Raw genomic sequence first — 24,436 nt, 5'->3', positions numbered from 1 at the left:
AGTCCGTCCTCTTATTCGCCTGCACTGAGAACAATAAACCACCTTCATAGTGATAAACGGTGATGGTCACGTGAGAGTTTATTGATAACACAATACATCACTTTGGTCAAATAAAGATTCTAGCTCTATTCACACCATTAGCTGTATATTCTGCACACAGCACACACTCTCCTGCTTGACATGCTGTGTGCTTGACTATGACCTTCTGAATGACATGCACAGCATTAATCATACAATATAATGAAGTCTTGGGATTTGATGTAGCACTCTGCTGTTTGAATGTTTATTTGCATACTCTTATTTTTCCTAAATATCATGCCGTATATGCTACTGTTAAAAAGTTTGGGTTTAGTAAGTAGTTTTTTTTTAAAGAAATTAATACTTGAATTCAGCAAGGATGCATTAAATTGATCAAAAGCTAAGTAACTTTGTATAATGTTACAACATTTTTCTATATCAAATATATGTATTCATCAAAATATCCTGAAAAAAGTTCCACAAAAATATTAAACACGCATATTATTCAGATTTCAGAAGGATCATGTGACACTGAAGAGTGGAGTAATGATGCTGAAAATTCAGTTTTGATCACAGGAATAAATTGCATTTTACAATATATTGATATTCACATAGAAAACCGCTGTTTTAAATTGTAATAATATTCCACAATATTTTGATCAGCCTTGGTGAGCATAAGAAAATGACAAAACTCAAAAATCATTTAAACATAACAAAAATCTTACCAACCCTAAACTTTTGAACGGGCATCTCAAACCATTCAAAATGCGTTCGTAATGCTACAACACACAACATTTTTTTCGTGTTTTGAGTAGTTTCTCTACACATGCTATTGGTTTACTCGGGTATACATATTTTTCTGATGGCGTGGTGATCCTGATGTGTTTTTGCAGCTTGAGGCGGAGTTGACGTCCCGTCACGAGCTGCAGGTGGAGCTGAAGAAGATGGAGGCCGATTACCAGCTGAAGGTTCAGGAGCTCAGCGCTGACAAAGACACGCTGGGGAAGGAGAAGAGTGAGAGAGAGAAAGAGAACCAGGGCCTGCAGTCAGAGATCAGCCAACTGCAGGAGAAGGTACAGGACAAACCATCACATCTACAGGAAATCATGTCATTTAAAGGAGAAGTGTGTCCATTCTGCGATTAAAACTGCAATTAGTGTAAATGGCCCAACATATTGGTGAAACGTGAAAAATGAGAATATCGTGCAAAAGTTCATTTATTTCAGTAATTCAACTTAAAAGGTGAAACTAATATATTATATAGACTCATTACATGTAAAGTGAGATATTTCATGCCTTTATTTATAATTTTATGGTTTACAGCTTATGAAAACCCCAAATTCAAAATTAGAATATTGTGAAAAGGTTTTCATAAGCTGTAAGCCATAAAATTATAACAAATAAAGGCTTGAAATATCTCACTTTGCATGTAATGAGTCTATAATATATTAGTTTCACTTTTTAAGTTGAATTACTGAAATTAACTTTTGCACCATATTCAAATTTTTCCAGTTTCACCTGTAACTTAGTAGGAAATACTATAGATGTTGAATAAACAAATGTCTAAATAAAACTCAACATAGTCTTTACTGTATGAATTAAATAATTCAAATGCTTATCCCGCTCTATTTTCTCATTCTTGCATGTTTCTTTATCACCCTAAAGTGTCAATTACTTTAAGTAGGCAAACAAAATTGGGTTTCAAAGTGCCAGACTGCTTTAATAACTCTAACAAAAACTTCTACACGCATTTTACAATAATGCATGTGGATCAGACTCTCTGTTCCTGTGTAAGTGGGCCGTTTTTGACTAGAATAAACTGCAAAGTGGACCAGAATGTGTCTATGTGATAGCCTGGTCCTACCAGACTCTCATACGTTTCATTTGTACAGAGAGTCTGGCCACTCTCCATTTACGAGCGTTAAAGGGATAGTTCTCTTTGAAATTACATTTTGGTATGTTTTAGCTTATCTCAAGGGCATCCAAGATGTAGGTGTCTTTGTCTCCGCAGTAGTTTCAATTTTGATATTTTTAGGTCAAACCGTTCTTGTCTGTCAGTCATATGTGTAAGTGCACATTGATGGCCTGAGACACGAAACGAGCGGTTTGTGTGAGAAAACAAACAGTATTTATATGGTTTTGTACACAACCACGTCCAAGTGATTTGAGGGCGCGTGCGCTTCCTGGTGTGTGACGTGTGCGCCGGAAGTGATCTCTCGTGCCTGTACGTCACTCGTTGTTTACACAGAACAGAGATTGTAGGTAAGACGGCTAATAGAAATGGTACTAATTTGCGCTTACCAGGGATGTTTAAACCGACGTAAAAGAAAACACTTGCGTATGTTTCCACACACCAGGAAGCGCGCGTGCCCTCAGATCACTCGGACGTGGTTGTGTACAAGAGGTAAAAACAATATAAATACTATTCGTTTTCTCACACAAACCGCTCGTTTCGTGTCTTAGGCCATCAATGTGTACTTACGATGGAGAATTGTGTAATTTGGACTTCTCTCTGCGTGCTCTTTGAGGAGGTGACCATAGACCTGCATTATATGACTGACAGAAAAGAACGGTTTGACCTAAAAATATCAAAATTGAAACTACTGCGGAGACAAAGACACCTGCATCTTGGATGCCCTTGAGGTAAGATAAAACATACCAACATTTAATTTCAAAGTGAACTATCCCTTTAACTTCCTTGTACTCGTTGAAGTTTAAAACTATTGGATCTGCCTAGACACCTCTGGATCTGCCATAACCAATCGCTAACGTTTGGTGACTTTGGTCGTGACGTATGACGACTCAAACTAGCGCTCGACCTCAACGTCATTGTTCTCAGACACTCCCTCTGTTCGCTGATTGGACCAGTAACAAACTGACCGGAGAAAACACACAAATACACCGCAAACCCAGACGCCGTACTGAAGGAAAATGAAAATTGAGCGGAAGTACGTACAGTAGGAGGGCGGAGACAGGCTATCTCTGTGAGGGGAGAGAGAAGAGACTAAACAAATGTGAGGAGATATTAATAGAACATGCAGGACAGAACTGATGTTTCCCGGTTATCTAACAAACACAGACGCACTACAGATAATTCCAGTGGAAAGAGATGAAGCGCAACCGTCAGCAGAAGTGCAGAGAGATGTTTGGTCCGAGAGAACTCGCTGAGCTAAACCAACCCGTCACCTACACACAAACAAGCATCAGAAACTTCTCCTTAATGAGACGTCAGCGAGAACCTCGTGAGCTACTTCAGATCTCACAGTCAAACTCTCTGTCTGATGTGACATTAGCAGGCTGGTCATTTTTAATGAGTTCTGCCAAGTTCTGGGTAAATAAATTATGCCACTAATTAGACATGAATTTAGACACTCCCTCATGTGCTTCCAACTCTGGCCTGACCTTCTTCTGTCTGTCTCTCCCTCCTTCTCTCCCTCCATCAATTACAAGATTAACTAGATTTTTACATTTTATGAAGAACATGCGAGCGATGCCTCTCATGCTATGATGTCATAACAGTCACACATTTAACAGCAACCTAATTTATATTCCTAACTTCAAAAGATATCTTAGTGTAAGAATTATTTTAAGATGATTGATTTTTAAATTATTTTGTCAAAAAACTGAATGCTTACATTATTATATTGTATTGTTTATATATATATATATATATATATATATATATACATAAATTGATTATATATATACACACACACTCAGTATATAATATATTATATTGTAACGATTATATTATGACTATATATTATATTATATATATATATATAATATATATAAAATGCACACACACACACACACACACACACACACACTCAGTATATAATATATTATAACGATTATATTATGACTAACACACACACACACACACACACACACACACACACACAGTACATATATATTATAATGATGATATATCATCATTATAATATATTATATTATAACAATTACATTATGACAATATTATATATACCGGTGTCTGTGTGTATATATATATATATATCAATTCAATATTTTTTATTGATATTAAATTGTTCCTTTTTTTATTTATTCCATCTCCTTCCAATATTTCTTCTAAGTTATAATGTAAGAATATTTATAGATATGATTGACTTATGATTTTGTGCTGAATGCTAATGCGAATGCTAATGCTCTGTGTTTCTTTTGTTTCTCAGATTGACAAGCTTTCAAAAGATCTCAAAGAAGCCAAAGCGAAGGTCATCACGGTGCATGTGCCTGTGGCTCCGGCCCCTCCTCGTCCAGGTGAAGCCTGCCTCCCCTCTCCAGGTCCTCCTCCTCCTCCACCTCCACCTCCTCTTCCCGGACAGACATCCATGCCTTTACCTCCTCCACCTCCTCCTCTTCCTGGGGCAGCCGGTATGCCTCCGCCCCCTCCTCCTCCTCCTCTCCCCGGAGCACATGGCATGCCTCCTCCTCCTCCTCCACCTCCATTGCCTGGCGCTCCTGGTATGCCTCCTCCTCCTCCACCTTTACCTGGAGCACCTGGCATGCCCCCTCCTCCACCTCCTCCACCCGGGATGCCCGGGATGCCTCCTCCACCTCCTCCAATGGGCGGTCCTGGAATGCCCCCGCCCCCTCCAGGTGGGTTTGGTGGATGGGCACCTCCTGTTTTTCAGCTTCCCTTCGGTCTACAGCCCAAGAAAGACTACACACCTGAGGTGCAGCTGAAGAGAGCCAACTGGAGCAAGGTGTGTATGTTCTCACAGGTCTCCACCTGCTATTTTGGCTCTAAAAGATGTTGCATTTGCCTGGTCAGTGTGACTATTAATCCAGTGACTATTGGAGTACTAGTGTCAGCTGTTTATTACTCAAGCTTGTTGATGTTTTGGCCTTTTGATTTTATTTACAAAAATGCATCACATTAGGGTTGTCACGATTCCTTGATTAAAGCGGTGGTATAATGCCCTTTTCACAAGATGTAAAATAAGTTTCTGATGTCCCCAGAGTGTGTGTGTGAAGTTTTAGCTCAAAATACCCCACAGATATTTTTAAATATCATGTTAAAATCGTCACTTTTTGAGGGTGACCAAAAACACACCGTTTTGTGTGTGTCCCTTTAAATGCAAATGAGCTGCTGCTCCCGGCATGGGGGGCGGAGCTTCAACAGCTCTTGTCCTTTTACCTCACACACACACACACACTGAACATTTAAAAAAAAAACGTTTAACCTTTTATGTTCAAACCGGAGTCAGACAATGATGGAGAGACTCATGAGCCGCGTTTCCACCGCGGGAACTTTCCCCAGGAACTAGGAACTTTGGGGTGGTACTCGGTGTGTTTACACCGCAGGAACCAGGGTCTAAATGAAGTTCCGGGTAAATATTTCCCCCTCCGAAAGTCCCTGCTCGCGAGGTAGTACTTTTTCAAAGTTCAGGAACTTTCGGGGGTGGGACTTGCGTGCTGAACATGCTGATTGGTTGTGTTCACGCCGCATTTTGATTTGATGACTCCACGCAGCATTCTATTTTAACCGGCATTTTTAAAAATCTATTGCGTTTGGTGGCTTCATGCAGTAAGAGTTGTCTGTCTGCAAATATGGAATTAAAAATAAAATAAAAAAGATAACACAGCTGGACCGACGACGAGGTTCAGGCTTTATTAAGCGTATTTGTGTAAGGAAATTTTCTGCGCGTTCGTCCCAGCCATCTCACGGTCAATATCCGCATCGTCTAATTTTATATCTAGCTTTCTGAACACACTTTAGTATCAGTGCTCGTCTCGTTTCTGCCGTTTTGTTAATTTCCTCGTTAGTAAACCAATACATCACAAACAACTGCAGCACAGTTTGAATCTTCTCCATACTTATTATAAATGTGGCACTCAAAACTGATTACTGTCCGTCGCAGACTGGGAGGAGCAGTCGCGCGCAGTTTATAATCTTCCCGGTACTTTAGACCGCGGTGTAAACGCAGAAAGCAACTGGTCTGGGGCAAAAAAAGTTCCTGGGAAAAAAGTTCCTGGGACAAATTGTTCCGGGTAATTTCGGTGGAAACGCGGCTATGTAGTCTCATGTTGACAACATGTAGAAGAACAGGACATTTCTGAATGGTTAGTTGACGAATTTATGTAGATTATTTGTAGTTATCTTCTAGTCATTGATTAGCATCATGATAATCTATAAATCGCGTTAAGGGGGCGGGGTTTATGTAAATTCTAGGGTTGGTGATGTCAGTAACCCGTGAGGAATGTCGTGTAGTCTCTACCAGCCGTTTGTTGTAGTCCTTAAAAAACTATTTCTTTAAACGCAAAATATCTCCCTTTGCTTTGAACTTTGAGCGTTGTAACTTTGCAGATGTTGTTTATGATCAAACAGCAACATTACACACTAACTACAGTTAGAAAAGTGAAATCATAATCAACCACCCCTTTAATTTCGAGTACTCGATTTTTAAAAGTCCTCGATTGCACTTTGCCTGTGAGTAACCGGCAAAATACCGGACAAGAATCCATGGACCGCGTTCATTAGATCGTTTTATAAGGCGTCACAATATATTAAGACCATTTTAAAACCATTCTATAGCATAGTGCTATTGTGAATTCACAAAGGCTGTGATCCAATTAAATAAATATATGCCCTGCGGGTTAAATATATGCGCTTTAATGATTTATATGCGTGTATGTTGCATGCATCTCTGAGCGTCTCCGTTCACAGTAAATGCTGCTCCACATCAACTGGTATCATTAACATGCGCCGAGCGTCTCGAACCTCATCTCTGCATATGCTGAGAGTTTGGATTGCTTATGACGTTCATCTGGAAACACAATGTGCGCCATTTCATTAGATTTGTAAGGTGAATCATTTATAAGCCTACGTCAACACAGGAGAAAGCATCAATATCTTTCTAAATATGCGAACTGTTCATCGTGATTTGAAAATAAGTTACATTTTCACTCTGAGTTTGGTTTTTTTGATGTACACATGTTCTTGTTCAAGAAATGACAGTGGCTAAAACATTTATATCATGAAGAAGTTGACAAATATTTAAGATTGTTGACATTTGAATTAAGTGTTGTTTGGCCAATTAAAATAAGGATTGTATCATGCTGTAAAGTGTAACAACACTGGCGCCCTCTGCAGGCATTTGTTATAATACATAACGTACATAAATTGATAGATTATATTATGTATTTTAACAGTGTTGTTCTATAAAACCATATGATTACTTGCTTTTAATATTTTTTATGAATCAAATGTCATTGCCTCATTGTTTTTATATATACATTTTAAGTTATTTTAAAGGCTATTGTTTGCTTAGATCTATTCTTATTACCACAAAATAAAATCTGATTACTCGACTACCAAAGTAATTGTTAGTGACAGCCTTACATTTGCATACAGGGTTATTTGGTTAACTAAAACCAAAACCATAAAACAATATTTTCGTTACTTGAACTATAATAAACATTAACTGAAATAAAATAGTAAAATAATTATAATATATAACATTTTATTCAGCTAGTTGCCCAAGGCAACATTTCTAATTTGTGTATAGTTTAAGTAAAGTACAAAGATAAGTCAAAATAATGTTAATAAAAACCATATAGACAGACATAAAAAAATGCACTAACAAAATTACTAAAACTATAACTAAAATTAAAAAGAAAAACAAATCTATAAAATTCTGTATATTAACCACATTTATAACAATATATCAATTTTTTTTAAATAACACTGATTACATATGCGTTACACAAGATGATAATATGAGTTTTTTTGTGGAAATAAGCAGTAATATGAATGCATTAAAGGCAAATCATAAATAGTAGTTCATTTCATACTAAATTTAACCATTGTATATAATAATAATAACTTTTATATTATGGTATATTGACAATTTTTTTAAAATGTAATCCCAATTAGATAAATACTAAATCCACCCGTTTAATATTTTATTAATGCATTTTAATTCAAATAAAATTGTTTGATTTATGCTTAAAATGAGGATAAAACGTTGCCAGTTTAAGATACATCCTATAGAAGTTTTGCTTCTCCAGTAAAGTGACCCATAGTTTACATATGGGAAACAAAACGAAAGTACTGATAAAGTAGTTGTTTTTTACTTGTACAGTAGCCGTAGTTTCAACCCGTGTGTCGCCCACTTGCAGTGTAAGTGACGTCCCGTGTGCAGCAGTGAATCATGGGTGACTATATGAGCTGTTGATCATGAACACGCTCCTCTCCTCCTCTGATCTCTCTCTTTCCCTCTCTCTCTTTCCCTCGCCCTCCACAAGAGTAAAAACATCAAAACGGCCCTGTCTCCTTTTAGCCTAAAGCTACTCTTTAATGGCTTCAGTGGAATTCATGAGTGTTTAGAGTCTCAGTGGTTAGGGCTCTTTGAGGATGTCAGTGAAATAGCTTTTTAATAAGCCTGTGTCTTTTGACTGCGTCTCTGAAAGATAATTAAATTGCTGGTAGAAAGGACAGCATTCTTTTGTAATTTAAATTAACGTTTTTTGGCTTTCCTCTCATGCTCTCCGACTAGTCTTGTTATCTCTCTCTCTCTCTCTCTCTCTCTCTCTCTCTCTCTCTCTCTCTCTCTCTCTCTCTCTCTCTCTCTCTCTCTCTCTCTCTCTCTCTCTCTCTCTCTCTCTCTCTCTCTCTCTCTCTCTCTCTCTCTCTCTCTCTCTCGCTCTCTCGCTCTCTCTGTAATTAGATGCTGCTGTATCATTAGAGGTTGTACCTTGTCTCCGTGTCCTAACCTTTCCTTGCCTCCTCCGCTTTCCCCTTATATATCTCTTTTTCTCTTCACATTCAAGGTTCGAGTCGTCAGCATGCTCTCTGACTGACTGTGAATGCCACACATTCACACATACTTTAGATACAATTTGCAAGTGTACATTCTTGCAAGGTCTGGCTGATTAGTTTCAATATACCAACGTATTTATGATTATTTTTCTAGCGTTATTAGATAAAGTAGCATTGTGAAAATTGCAATAATACTAATGCAATTTTTAAAGGAATAGTGATTTTTCAATGATTTACTCCCCCCCTCAAGCTGTCATCCCAGGTGTATATGACTTTCTTCAGAGTTATGAAATAATATCATGGCTCTTCCCAGCTTTGTAATGGCATTAAATAGTGCCAGAGTTTGTGAAGCTCCAAAAAACGCATCCATAATGGGTTAATAAAGGCCTTCTGATATGAAGCGATGGGTTTTTGTAAGAAAATATCCATATTTAAAACTTTATAAACTCTTATCACTGGCTTCGGACTTCAGAAGGCCTTTATTAACCCACTGGAGACGTATGGGTTACTCTTATGATTTATGGATGGATGCGCTTTTTGGAGCTTCAGAAACTATGGCTCCTCTATTCAATGCCATTACAAAGCTGGGAAGAGCCAGAATATTATTTAATATATCTCCGTGTTCGGCTGACAGAAGAAAGTCATATACACCTAGGATGGCTTGAGGGGGGAGTAAATCATGGGATAATTTAACTATTCCTTTAGCTTTCCTACAGATTGCCTTTTATACAGAGCCTTGTCCTGCTTCTGTTTGAGTGTGAGAGAGACGGATGTTTTAATGGCAGTTTCTTGCTATGTATCGTTTCAGCGGTGCATATAAATGAAAATGATTAAATGCTATATTCTTTCTCGAGTGCATTAAGTGAGAAACTGTGGAAAACAGGCCTTGATAATTTGAAATACGTTTTTACGGCATTTTCATTCATGCACTAATTATTTTGAGTCTAATTGGCTGCAGTGGCTGTTGGTTGAAATAATTGTTCCTCTGACTGGGGGAAAAACATGTTTTAATATATTTCAGAGCAAATACACTGACGCTCAAAGTTTGGGGTCAGGATTTTTTTATTAACGTTTTTGAAATAAGCCTCTTCTGCTCACCAAGCATGCATTTATTTGATCAAAAATACAGTAAAATCTGTAATATTGTGGAATATTATTACAATCTAAAATAGCCGTTTTCTATGTGAATATATGTTAGTGTAATTTACTGTATTCCTGTGATCAAAAGCTGGATTTACAGCATCATTACTTCAGTGTCACATGATCCTTCAGAAATCAGTATAATATGTAACGGTCCGCTTCGCGTCGGGTGGTTCTTCGCCTCTACGTCGTGCATTAAAATCCTTTAATGCATGGCTAGCCGTGGATTATCCCGCTTATACCTTGGTTATTTGCCAAGTTAAAAACAAGTTAAAACTGTAACTGTAATTTTTTAACAGACGGGTAAAAATGACGGTTATTTTCTTAAGTCACGACTTGTTAGTTCTAGCACACCGTCCGCTTTAAATAAAGTAGAGCCATCGGATTGCTTTTATTTGAATTATCACATTTATTTAAATTCATTATTAAAAGAGAGAGAGAGAGAGAGAGATGTGTGCGCGAGTTACCTGTGTGCGTCTCTTCTTTAAAGTCTACAGTCCCCTCGTTGCTTTAAAATTATTTATGAATGACAGTGACAAGGCAATCTTTATTTGAACTAATCATGTCATTTATTTAAATGAATTATGTGAGTGTGAAATAAAACCGGTGTCTCTAACCACGATTACTATATAAAGACACATTACATTTATTGAAATGCATTAAATTAAATGATTGTGGATTGTTTTACTCATCATTATACTAATTGATGTTAAACTCCACATTTCCATTTATCGTGAAGTTAGACACGGAAAATGGTAAATAAACCTAAATAAACGTTTTCATATGTGTCTCTCACTCTGTTTGCAAGTGTAACTGTGTTACTATGGTTACCAATGTTTATAGTAGCGGATTAATTTCGAACTGTAATCAAACTGACTGGAACTACCTGTGCATTAAACGGTTTTACTGCACACCTTCCAGCCAATCAGAATCGAGTATTTAAACAGCCCGTGGTATATGATGATTTGCTGCTCAAGACACATTTCTTTATTATTATTATCAATGCTGAACATTGTCTATATATACATAATCTATAAAAATATGTATTAAATATTTCCAGAAGTCTGAAATAAATCCTCGCTTAGCCATATTAGATAACGGAGTCGCGGGGCCGTAAAAGACAGGATGATGGACGGTAGAAAGGTTTGTGCGATGAGCATTAACAGCGAGAGATTGAGAGGAGGAGAGAATTACAAAAGGATGGAGCATTTTTTTTGTCTGGCCGTCCCAGTGTGCATTGGGAGCGCGTCGCCTTTCTCTCTTTTGTGCGTAATATCGGGATCCGTTTTAATGAGTTTCACCCTCTTTTATTCTCCGTCTATTATCATATTCTGTCTTCCTCTAATCCTTGTTCTACATTTCTCATTCTGTCTTTGCTTGCGGTCTGAAGGCGGTTCGCACTGATATCCCGACAGCCTGTTCTCTGCTGTTAAACTCATTCTGCTCCCAAGACTTGCAGCGCTTTTCTTCTGTGTAAATGAGGTTATGAGTTGAGACTGTGAGAAAGCGCTCGGTGGCGTTTCATCTTGTTGAATGGGGGTAAAATAAAGCCCCGGACTCCAGATTCACAATCTACGGTCCATTAAATCAGTGCAGCGTCCATAGATGATGGAGAAACACAGTTGAGCCGAACGATCATATCAGCGGTGTCTATAATATTGTCCAGAGACTAGGACGCGTTCAAGCAACACGCCACTCGAGGCCCAGCGCTAACCCTTTATTTATTTATTTATTTATATATATATACAGTGAACGAGGCATGTTTTTAAGCACAATGTCACTACATAAATGCATTATCAATAATGATAATCACACAAAGCAGTTCCTCCATTAAGTATCATTAGCTCAGCTGTATGATGTTTATGGTTGTCAAAGTGTGTGCGTGCGTGCGTGTGTGTGTGTGCGCGTGTGTGTGTGTGTGTGTGTGTGTGTGTGTGTGATACATTGTATCATGCAGAATTTTGTATCTGGTATATTGTGTCTCTTGGCGTGTTTATTTATATATAAATTATATTTCTATTATTTATACTATTTATTATTTTTTAATATGATTTATATAATGCTATAATGCTTAACACTGGTCTCTTGTTCTCCGTTTTTTAACATTTTGAAGAATTATTTGGAGAAAAGATTCAAATATTTTATGATTAATGGATGGATTGAAAGATGGAAGTATTAATAATGTTGATATATGGATTGGATGGATGAATCGACAAATGTATGGACCACGTGTGTTTGGATGCTGGATGATTGTAAAGATACTGCAGAATGGATGAAGGCATTGACGAGTGTTTTCTGTTGTGCTAGATCGCAGCCGAGGATCTTTCTGAGGGCAGTTTCTGGGTGAAGGCGAAGGAGGAGCGCTATGAGAACAAGGAGCTGTTTGCCAAACTCACACTGACCTTCTCCACACAGACCAAGAGTAAGTCCATCCACCCTGCCATCCTCCAGTCACGTCACATCACACACACACACACACACACACACACACACACACACACACACACACACACACACACACACACACACACACACACATACACACACACACACACACATTAAACCTCTCTCTCTCTCTCTCTCCTTCTCTGAACACAGCCTCTAAAGGTAAGAGATGCCCCTTGCTCTGTGCTTGCGCATCTGTGTGTGTGTGTGTCTGCTGAGACTCTCCCCGGGGTACTGGGTCAAACAGGGATGACAGAATACAGGGATGTGGAAGAGATGACTGTCATCTCAGTGTAGAGAACAACATCAGGACCAGCGCTGAGTCTAATGATGACAGAGACCGAGTTTAGCGAAAGAGAGCGTGAATTTCATGAAAACTTTTTTTATATATATATAAAGGGACAATGTACATTAATCAACATTCATGAATATAAATACCCTAATTAGCCCAATGGCTAGATTTCATTGGCAGTCCCTTTGCCAAATGTTATTAAGCTTAAAAACTAGAGAAAGGGAAAACAATAATACAACCAACAACTCTGTAAAATACAATTAAACAATACGTTATACAAAAAGACAATATAATAATTGAATACAATTAAATGTCTACATTTCACCACAAAAACCAAAAGAAAAACTACTATGAAGCATAAAAAAATGAAGCCAGATTTAGGATCAATAATATTTGTTGCATTTGTAATTTGCAATAATTACTACCATGATGTAAAAATACAATGAATTATATAATACAGGTTATCATTTTGCTGTAGTATTAATTTATGTTTGTGGTAAATGTCTTAATTTCATAACAAAAAACAAACAAAGGAAAAACAAAAGTATAAAGGCATAACAATGCAAAAAAAATGTTTTTCATCATATTTTGCTTTGAAATATGACCCGCACATGTTCTTGAAGGGTTTCCTGAGATGCGCCTGGATGGCATATTTTCGGTGACTGTATGCAAAAGCCCCTCATGAATTAGAAATGAGCAAGAAGCAAGTGTCAGATGTGTGTGTGTGTGTGTGTGTGTGTGTTTCCTGCCACCTGCTCTTTGTCCTCTATGAGTGGCCTTTATAGTTTTATTGCATATTTATATCTGATACGATATACAGCACTGTCAACTTTAACAAGGTGTGTGTGAGGTTTTTAGGCCTGTGTATGTGGTTTCGCCCTTCAGCAAATGACCTTCAAAGAGTGTGATGTTGTCATGCATCCGCCGCAGTCTCTCTCTTTATCTCACACACACACACACACACACACACACACACACACACACACACACACACACACACACGCAGACACAGTGTTTTCTGTTTTGAATATGGAAAACGAAACCTTGAAATGTCATCTTTGGCAGCTGTTTTCCTCAGGACCACCTGAGCTCGCTGTGTGTGTGTGTGTGTGTGCGCGTGTGTGTGTGTGCGTGCGCGTGTGTGCGCGTCCAGCTGTCTGAGTTGATGTAGGATAACCTTTTCTGATATCTGACTGTAAATGAATGCTGCCCTTTTCAGATCTTCCATCTGTCCGATCCTGTCCGTAAAACACGAGCTTGTGTGTGTGTGTGTGTGTGTGTGTCCTTGAGCAGGGTTGTTGTTCATTTCCATCAGGCGACCGCAGCCGTATCTCTCTCTCTCTCCTCCAGTCACATCACTCTCTCCAGCCGAGCGAAAGGACGCCACCGACAGCCAGAGCTGACCTCTGACCTCTGCTGACGGTGGGGTCGCAGGTCGATGACCTCTTCAGTGAGGTCACGCCACTGATTGTTGATTTAATTTGACAGGACCTCAAGCACATTATCTTCTTCTTCCATTCCGTGGGTGTGTGTTCCATCACAGTTACTGTTGCTCATTCTCAGCGTTAGTGATTTGAACGCGTCCTGAACTCCCAGAGCAAATAGGGATATGATAACACACAGATAATGTGATGAAATCCATCTCTGCATGTGCTGTGATGTATCGTTCTCGCTCGCAATGCAACACACACCTTGTGTTTAATGGTTTTTGTGAGTTTTTTTAAAATGGTTTTTCTCATAAAACTTGAAGGATTTGTTAAAGATCCTGTTCTTCGTGATCCCATTTTTTAAACTTTAGCTACACTCTAAAAAATGCTGGGTTGTTTTAACCCAATTTTGGGTCAAATATACACAAACGCAGCCGTTGGGTTACATTTTTAACCCAACTCTCAGTTGTAACTGAGTAAGGGTCTGGCAAAGCTCCATAGACAATTCATTTCCACAGGGGCGTCACCAACGGACGTCGGATAGATCTAAAACCAATCAGAGCGATGAATGATATGACGTATGCAGAGCGACGGAGAAACATCTCAAGACTTTCAGCAATTCTCTGTTTGTGTTAATGAAAATGACAATTTTAAATCGCTTGAAACAGACGCGATAGCTGATTCGAACGAGTGATGTTGTGATGTTCCACGGCGGCATCCATCTTTGTAATGTACAAAATCTGCGTCAGTCACCGTCTCTGCTCTGTCGTCATCGTGTAAGGCCCGCCCCAACGTTTCTGATTGGTGCCGTGATTTCGACGGATTGGAAATGGGTTTCAATGGGCTCTTTGCCAGACCCACTTGCAGAGCAAATCTAAATTTGCCGGAAGTGGTCTGGGTTTTCCCAGGCTAAGGTTTGTCCATATTTGACCCAAAATTGGGTTGAAACAACCCAGCATTTTTAGAGTGTAGTGTGTAATGTTGCTGTTAGAGCATAAATAATACCTGTAAAATGATAAAGCTCAGTTCAATGCCAAGCGAGATATTTGATTTAACAGAAGTCCCCTTTCAAAGCCTACAGCGAACGGCCGGTTCGGACTACATCCTCCACTTCCTGCTTTAATGACGTCACTAGAACAGTTTTTTGACTAACCTCCGCACACAGCAATACACAAAAAAGGGGGCGTGGTCTTGTTGCGCTCCTACAGAGAAGAGGAAGAGTTGCGTTTGTAGAGTGTGTTTGTCGCCATGTCGTCGAGGCTCAACTTGATAAGGTAATATTACAGACATGTTTACAATAACACTGAGCGCATGCATCTCCACGTTACGGTAAGAGGCGTGACCTTTCCGGGCAACGTGCGCTAAACTGCTGTCCAATCACAACACAGGAACCGCTGGGACAATCAGAACTCGTTACGTATTTCTGAAGGAGGGACTTCATAGAACAAGGAAGTCATCAGCCCGTTTTTAGGACAGTGAAATATATATAATATACAGATAAGTAAATTTTGTGAAAAATACAGTTTTTTTTTTTACACACGCGAAACATGCGTGATAGCATGATAGCACACTGTAAACGCAATCAAAGCTTCAAAAACACAGGAAAAACGGGACCTTTAATATCCAAAGTTTGTCAGTACATAGTCCATTTTGATGATTAATATATAGCGGAAGTATAGATTTGGGGTTGATTAGCAATATAAGCTATTTCTTCCATGTTAGTCGCATCACTTCACATCACATCTGGTTAGTTCAGCATTTAACTTGTCATGAATGATTATTCCATTCCTGTGTGCTGTTACTTTACTAAGTCATCATCAGACGCACCATTTTCACCCGCTGGGGCAAAAAACAAGGGGAAAAATCCCACGGATGTACATTCAAAGACTCAAACCATATCTACAGACTTCAGACCAGCTAGCATCCACCCAGAACAGTATAGCAATGGCCTGGCAGTGCGCTCGACTTCATTGGAAAATATAAAAATGTAGATTGCTTTCTCTGATCACGTTTATATCGGTGCATGTGCAGGCCAGAGACTCATTTCTGCCTTTTCCAAGCCAAATGCTAAGGCATTTTTATAGAGGCTGTGTGAGTTTTGATGACTGAACCTGTCCAATTACACACACACATACACACACACACAGAGAGAGAGAGAGAGAGAGAGAGAGAGGTCTGTGCTGATGGATTTAGCAGTTTTACAGTCTCGATGGAGGGCGGTTTTATTTTCCTGCAATTTTCCTTCCATTTCATTCTGCGCTTAAAAGCGAGACAGGTTTGTTTCACGGGTTTGTTGTGTGTTATTGATTGGCTTCTCTCTGTGAGTCTTTTAATGTTTCTCTCCGTCTCGCTGGCGGCCTGCTTTTCCCGTCTCCACGGAGACCAGCTGAGTCTCTCAGGATCTCGTTCAGCCGCTCACCTCTGCTCTCACACACACAAACACGAGCGCGCGTACGTCTCCTCCTCTGATGTATACTCCGACCTACTTTATTATCACACACACACACACATGCGGCTGGTCTCGTCTCATATCAGTCCCTGCTGTCCAGACTCACTTAGAGTTATAGACCCAGAGACACAACAGCAGAGGACACACACATACATCTCAACCAAAAGAGTGGGATGCAAATGTACGAGTCTTGCTGTTTTCTGTGCTTGCTTGTGATCTCACTGTGTTAGTCATGAACTTGAATTACAGCCAATCAACTGTGACTATAGAGCTTCTGTAGCTCCGCCCCTTTTTCGCGCTGCGCTTGTTGTGTTGTCTTCCGGTTTGTGTTTCGATCGCATGAAGGTAAGATATTATGGATTCATGAATAAACCACTCGTTTTAAAATCTCCCCGCTCTACTTACATTTGTTATGACATCCGCATCAAACATTACAATGCTCATGATAACTTTCGTTAACTCTACAATAAGTAAATCCACTTCACGAGCCAATTAAAACACCGGTTCAAACACAATATTCTAAAGATTGCTCGCTCTTGTGTCTCTAGTGCATGAGGTCTATAAGGCATGTAGAAGTTATTATAAACATTAAATTAACATCGTGATATTCTGTAAAGATGTTTTGAAACGATGTGTGTTGTGAAAAGCACTATACAAAGAAATTTGACTTGACTTGAACTTGAATATCAGCCAGACAATAAATCTACAATATTTGCTATTTTGAGATGATTGAAAACTATTTTGACTCGTCTCTCAGTTAGTATTTCATTGACGATGGGGAAAGACTTAAAGGAACACTCCACTTTTTTGGGGAAATGGGCTAATTTTCCAACTCCCCTAGAGTTAAACAGAGTTCTACCGTTTTCGAATCCATTCAGCCGATCTCCGGGTCTGGCGGTAGCACTTTTAGCATAGCTTAGCATAGATCATTGGATCTGATTAGACCGTTAGCATCTCTCTTGAAAAAATGACAGGGTTTCGATATTTTTCCCATTTAAAACTTGACTCTTCTGTAGTTACATCGTGTACTAAGACCGACAGGAAATGAAATGAAAATGAAAAATGAAACTCTTTTCTAATCCAATATGACTAGGAACTATACTCTCATATATATATACTCATCACTAAGTTTGTAATATCATTGCGCCTGCTGGTACGACAGCAGTTCCTTGATTATTACACAGGAATGAGAGTCACAACTTTTCAGTTTCTGTCGGTCTTATTACACAATGTCAAGAGTCGGAAGAGTCGGAAGAGTCGGAAGAGTCGGAAGAGTCGGAAGAGTCGGAAGAGTCGGAAGAGTCGGAAGAGTCGGAAGAGTCGGAAGAGTCGGAAGAGTCGGAAGAGTCGGAAGAGTCGGAAGAGTCGGAAGAGTCGGAAGAGTCGGAAGAGTCGGAAGAGTCGGAAGAGTCGGAAGAGTCGGAAGAGTCGGAAGAGTCGGAAGAGTCGGAAGAGTCGGAAGAGTCGGAAGAGACAGAAGAGTCAAGTTTTAAATGGGAAAAATATCGAAACTCATTTTTTTGAGAGAGATGCTAACGGTCTAATTAGATTCAATTATCTATGCTAAAAGTGCTACCGCCAGACCCGGAGATCGGCTGAATGGATTCAAAAACGGTAAATCTCAACTGTTTAACTCTAGGGGAGTTGGAAAATGAAATGGAGTATCCCTTTAAGACATTAGCCAAAAGTGTTAAACATTATGGCCTGGTTTCACATACACGGATTAGATTAAGCCAGTTGCATAAACTGCTAATAACTTGTTCATAACTTTAAGTCCGTTGAATAAAAATGTAGATTGGTCTATTTTGATACTGAAAAGTATGATTACCCTAACTAACTGGTAATTGGACATAATGGTTCTTAAGACACAGTCTTAACATAATGCCTGTTTATGCAGCTGGCAGCAGGATTAGCCAAATTAGGGCATTAGTAGCTTTTAGAAACATGCCTTAGAAAAACACATCACTGGTGTGTATCTTGAGACAAAACAATGACACTGATATATTTTAAGATTTGTCAGTGCAAGTTGCTTTGTTCAAACATGCATTTTAGTCTGAGACTAGACTGAAGCCTTGTCTGTGAAGTCGGGGGTAAATATGGTAACATGAGACTAGTGTGTGAAATGATTGCGTTTGGTAATCCTTAAATCACAAATTAGTATTTCAAAAAGTTTGTAACACAACAGATCCATAATGTGTATCGGTACTTTCACGCCGTTTAGATCAATATCTTCCTGCTTGACCCTCATTTGCTCACTCATTTGTAGTGAAGTCGTTCGACTTTTAAAGGTCGACGAGATGTTTGGCTGTCGTCTACCTCGTGTCTCAGTAGAATGTTAATTGAGCCCCACTTACATAAGACAAAATGTCTTAAACGCTTCTTCCTTAACTTATGCGGAGGTTTGGCAGTTATAGGGCATTTACACATGGAAGTTTTAAAGACACGGGAGCAGAAAGTTCTTGCTTCTCAAAAACCTCATGGCTCATATTTACCCCAAAACCTAAAGGGGAAAAATTATGAATGCATTTATTTATTTTCATCATTAGTAATTATTAAATAATATTACAATATATTATTGTTGTTTTTATTATTTTTAATAATTATTTCGTTTTTATTCATTTCTTTTAAAGAGACTGGATCCAATATTCCTGACACTGAGCTTTGATCTAGAATTTTTTCAAAAATTTGAATCTAACACACACACACACACACACACACACACACACACACACACACACACACACACACACACACACACACACACACACACACACACACACACACACACACACACACACACACACACACACACACACACACACAGTGTTTTCTGTTTTGAATATGGAAAATATTCTAATATATTAATTAGAATCAATAAATTACAAAAAAAATCCAAATGTTCATATAACGATTATGGTAATATTGTTTGAAATGTGCTAAATTGTCACAACCACTATTGTACTGGTCCTGCAAATAGGCCACATTCTCTTTTAAGCCAAATATTGCTATTATTTTTTTTAGTTTGGGGTGAAATATGATTCTTCTTTTCAGTTGATTCTGGCACATTCTGTCCTCATATCTCGCCGTTCTCATATTCCTTGTCCCCAGAAGACCGTCATGTCTAAATCCTTCATAAAATTCTCTTAATGCCTTCTTGTTTTGGTCCTCACGGGCCGCTGGAACACATTGCTCATCTGCTGTGTTTGTCTATAAGGGTCTCAATCTTAATGTGTCCTTCATAAAACAGTCTACGGAATGGACCACCTGCTTCAACGATTCCCAAAAGCCCAGATATAAAGTCAGGTCTTAATGTCCTCATAAACCCAGAGGTTCCCTGAAGTGCGCTGATATGAGCGTGTCTGTTTATACGGGCTGTTCTTATCTCTGTGGTGTGGTTTTGTGCCATTAACTGCTGCTTTACGGTCCCTCAGAGTCTGTCGTTCTCTTATATTGGAAGCAGTTTTGTGCGGCTCAGCTGGTGGGATGTAGGAAATTGCTCTTGACCGGCCTATCGAAAGTAAAAGGACTTCCGTAATATCTTCGGAATGTTCTTCCTACCGTTTTATTCTCCTGCATCAATCTCTCGCTCTCTCTCCATCTGGTTATCTGCGCATTCATACGTTTCGCATTTCTTATTATAACCGATAATGAAAAGGAGTCGTATAAATGAAAACAGGATTTTTCTTGCACTTTTTAAAATAAGACTTTAAAGACAACGTTTTCCCTCCGCTCCACACAAACTGAAAAAAAATGTCATTAAACCTTAAAGCTGCAGTCCGTAACTTTTTTTTTAGGGTTTAAAATTATCCAAAATAAATGTTTGAGCAAGTACATAATCAGCAAGTGTTCAAAACGATCTGCTTGCCTTAGCTCAATTCTAAACGGTAAGCTTGTAATAACGTTTTTAATTCCAGTGGTACTGGTGGATTTCCGCGGGAAATTCGAGCATGTCTTTGCGTCATTACGTCACATCTGTACACATAAAGAAGAGTCTCGGCTAGTCACATCTGTACACATAAAGAAGAGTCTCGGCTAGTCACATCTGTACACATAAAGGAGGAGTCTCGGCTAATAGGCTATATTGCTTAATACGTCACATCTGTACACATAAAGAAGAGTCTCGCAAAAGACTTCGGACTTCAATGGGCATTTACAGTCTAATTCATGGAGACGGTGGAAAATAGTCAAAATAAAACTTCCTTGAAAGTCTCATCACATGTATTTATATAATTCAATTCAATTAACTTTATTTATCCGTTAGGAACTTCATTCGTGTTGAGCATCAATGCGTGTACGGTCACACACACACACACACACACACACACACACACACACACACACACACACACACACACACACACACTTTATACATTACAGATGGTTTCAAAGCAGCTTCACGGTAATACACAGCTAAATAACTGTGTTAAGCCCCGTTTACACCAAGAATGATAACTATATTAGTGTCCACACGAACGCACGATATTGTTCTGTTTATTCTAATTTCACACCAAGTATGAAACAAACTCAATTTCAGCTGTAAATGTACATGTTTCATAAGTGTAGAATATCTCCATTTTAAGTCAGTCACAGCATTTGTTTAGTAATGGAGGGAGAAACGGAGGGAATCATTTGTTATTGTTGTTGGAATTCACGTTGGTTGTACCCAAGTTTGAGTTTTGTTGAACTTTCTCATGAGGCAAATGGAAAATATCTTGTGAAAACAATAATAATGACCATAAATCACATCCAGAGTCTCGGGGAGAGTAAATTGCTGAAACTGTCTTGGGAGAATAAGATGAATTTTCTCCCTGCGTGAAATTAATGCTGTTAATGTTGAAGTGGTGTGTTTGTTTACAACTAATATTAGTCGGATTTCACGTTGGTAATTTGATTTCTATTAAAATTGCAGTGTTCAGATTTCTTCTGAAAAAGTACAAATCTAGTTGTGATACGAGTGTTGTGGTTGGTTTGTCTAAAGGCCCTGGTGAACTTCATTTTCCACGTTCTCCACGTTCCAGATCAAGTTTGACACGTGTAGTATTATTGATTTTTCTACCAGACGTCAGAGGGCAGCACTGAGTCGTGTCATTTAAAGTACATTCGTTTTGAAAAGAAGCAGATCAGCCATTGCTTGCAGAGTTTAGAACAAGATCCAAAATTTATGAAGGATATGCTGTTTGTTTTGTATCTCTCTTCTTTGACTTCTGCACTGTACATCACTGCCACCTAGTGGACTCCGGTCTCAACGTTCATCTTTCGCATGCGCTGTTGTACGCGCACCATCCATAAAAATTGCCACGCTGAACATGGACGGCCGAAGTATAGACCTTATTCACAGCAGCGCCATCTTTGATTTTTACCAGGAATGAAAGCGAGGCTGTGAGGGACAGACACATCTCTTCATGGGTTGAACTGGTATTTAGTGTGCTTTTGGATTGTTCTAACGAAATGCTGCAAAAATCTCTTGACGAATTGCTGCAAAAATTACTTTCCTAGAAATGACAGTAGACAGTTAAACTCCAGACAACTTGAGCTGTGGAAAATTATGTGATCTAGGAGCTTTATACAGTCTATCCCTCAAAGCCTCACTTTCACACCGGTCATCCCGACTCGTGACACTGCTCTGAATAAGGTCTGTGCTACTAAAATGGATGTAACTTTGCTTTTTGTTTATTGCTTAAAGCTCACTTGAAGTACTTTGATACCACAGCAAAAACTAACTAAACTTCTAGCCTAACTAATAAAGTTCAAACATTATGAAAGGCAACTGAACAAATGCACAAATTACAAGCATAGATTCATAGTAAATAAAAAATTGCAAACTCTGTAGCATTCAGGCACAGAAATGTAATGTAATATAACACTATCGTGTTCACTGTAGAAATTAAATATAGATACATCTTTGTTGAAGCTGTATTTTGTTGTTTTATTAACATAACATAAACACCATCAGAATTATTAGGCTGTTGTCACTTTAAGACTGAATGCACTGACCGAATATACTGGTACACATCCGGTATCTATCTCGACTGTTTATGTTCACTTAAGACGTAACTGAGGGAATATTTGCTGAGACGGGTATTTTGATGTCATTTTGTCTCAGTTCAAGCTCAAGGAAACGCCAAAGACGAATCCATTCGGAAACGTGCCTCTCTTCCTCTCTCTCTAACAGCGCGAGTCCCGATTTCTGCATTTAAAATCGCTTGAATGTGTAAACTGGCAAGGCACGAAAACACGTTCAAATAACAAACCTTTAGTTTATGATGGTTAAACTTAGCAATTAGTCCGCGCATCACATGCGTGCCGAACCACAGAGCCTGTCCGTACGGATCACTGATAAACTGCGATCCGTTGCATCCCTAATGTAATTGGTTTCCTGGAAGTTGCTTTGTGGTTGTTAAAATGTTCTGAGTAGCGTTTAGTGTTGGTTCATCTAATATTTATGTTTTATTTTATTTCACTTAACAAAAAGGATTTTTAAAATCGTTAAAGACGCCGCAAGCCCCGTAGTTCGAGGTGTCGTTCGTGTCGGCGAGTTATGCACCAAAGTTGTGTGAGGAGTTTGTTGAAGTAACCCATCAAATGAGCAAACGCACTAATGAAATGCCTCTGATCGCTCCCAGTAATGCATTCAGCTCGGGTTTGAGGTTCTAATGGATGAATGAGATTTCTTTGTGTTTTTGCTGTGTGAAGAGTGAATGCATAATCTCATATCTGGCTCTCTCATTCATGCTGAGGTTAATGCACGGGCCAGAAACACGAGCGCAGAGATGCTGTACGGTCCACTTTAGTATTCTGTGCGCATTGTAGATCTCGTCTTGTTTTTGAAGCTGTTTGCTGTTCTTCTGAAGATGAGCCCCATAATGTGTTTATATGATAGTCGCATTATCTTTAATGCTTTCTAGAAACAGCGCTTGCACGTTTAATGCGTTAAGGTGCCCGTCTTTTTCTTAAAGGTGAAGTTTGGTCTTGTCAGTCCTTCTAAGCTTGTTTTCAGCCCGTTTCTGACCCTCTTCTCGCGTTCGGGTTGCATAACGTGTTGGTTTGCGCATTCATACCTTCTTTATCACCCTCAAACACATCTGTTCATTGGCCTCACCGGCTCTGCCAAACGCAACAGATTATCGAGCAAGCCGTCTGTGCCTTTGTGCGGCCGCCGGTTCTCCGTTCCAGCATTCGTTTGCATTCAAATGTTTGCTGGAGCCGCAGATACGTTTTAGCGCTCGCTCCGTTTAATCTGCGCTTTATCTTTGGGAGATTAGCCACTTTTTAAACGAGCTCCAGAGAGAGAGAGAGAGAGGGGAAGTGTGTTCTTTTGTGAATTTTAAATTCTTATCCCCGTTTAGGAGGATGCAGAGAGAGAAGGAGATTTCTAATGGGGATTTGGAGAAACGCTGGTAAATAGGCAAAGAACTGTGAAAAGCGATAAATCACACGCTCCACATGCGACCTACCTACAGAAGAAGCAGCGAGCGACGGGGTGTGTATTTGTGGCTCTTACCATATGCACTCGAGCATATGGCGTTATTTGAATATGACCCAGTGTGCCGCACAAAGGAGAGAAATGTTCATGTCTTGGCATTTATTTGACATCTCAAATATTAAAGCGTCACATGGCCGCGTTGTCGTCCTCTAGCAGGCGAGCGAGATGTTGAGAAATGCACACAAACATGCAGCGCTGATTGAAGATGGAGATTGTTTTTAATTCCTTTTTGTTTTGTTTTTTTTTTAACCACGCACCCTGCAGGCGTTAAGCTCACAGTGGCGCATTTTATGTCGCGAGCGTTTGATGCTTCTAATAACTGGGAGAAACCACAGAGAGATGCGTCTTCAAAGATACAGATGACAAGATATGAGAAGTCACACGCGTGCTCTTATCGCGG

General features: G+C 39.2%; 1 protein-coding gene across 2 annotated transcripts in view; it reads left to right on the top strand.

Moving 5' to 3' along the window:
- Nucleotides 1-24,436, top strand: part of diaph1 (diaphanous related formin 1) — a 101,653-nt gene that overhangs the window by 39,222 nt on the left and 37,995 nt on the right. For both annotated transcript variants that reach the window (XM_079631660.1, XM_079631661.1), the window contains 3 exons: nucleotides 912-1,091; nucleotides 4,209-4,742; nucleotides 12,248-12,362. In XM_079631660.1, coding sequence (XP_079487786.1) covers nucleotides 912-1,091; nucleotides 4,209-4,742; nucleotides 12,248-12,362 — 829 coding nt within the window. The remainder of the gene's footprint in view (nucleotides 1-911; nucleotides 1,092-4,208; nucleotides 4,743-12,247; nucleotides 12,363-24,436) is intronic.

The sequence above is a fragment of the Phoxinus phoxinus genome (genome assembly GCF_949152265.1).
Source record: "Phoxinus phoxinus genome assembly, chromosome: 12".
In the NCBI taxonomy this organism is placed as follows: Eukaryota; Metazoa; Chordata; class Actinopteri; order Cypriniformes; family Leuciscidae; genus Phoxinus; species Phoxinus phoxinus.
Note: the sequence above shows the minus strand (reverse complement) of the source record. Positions and strands in the feature narration are given on the sequence as shown.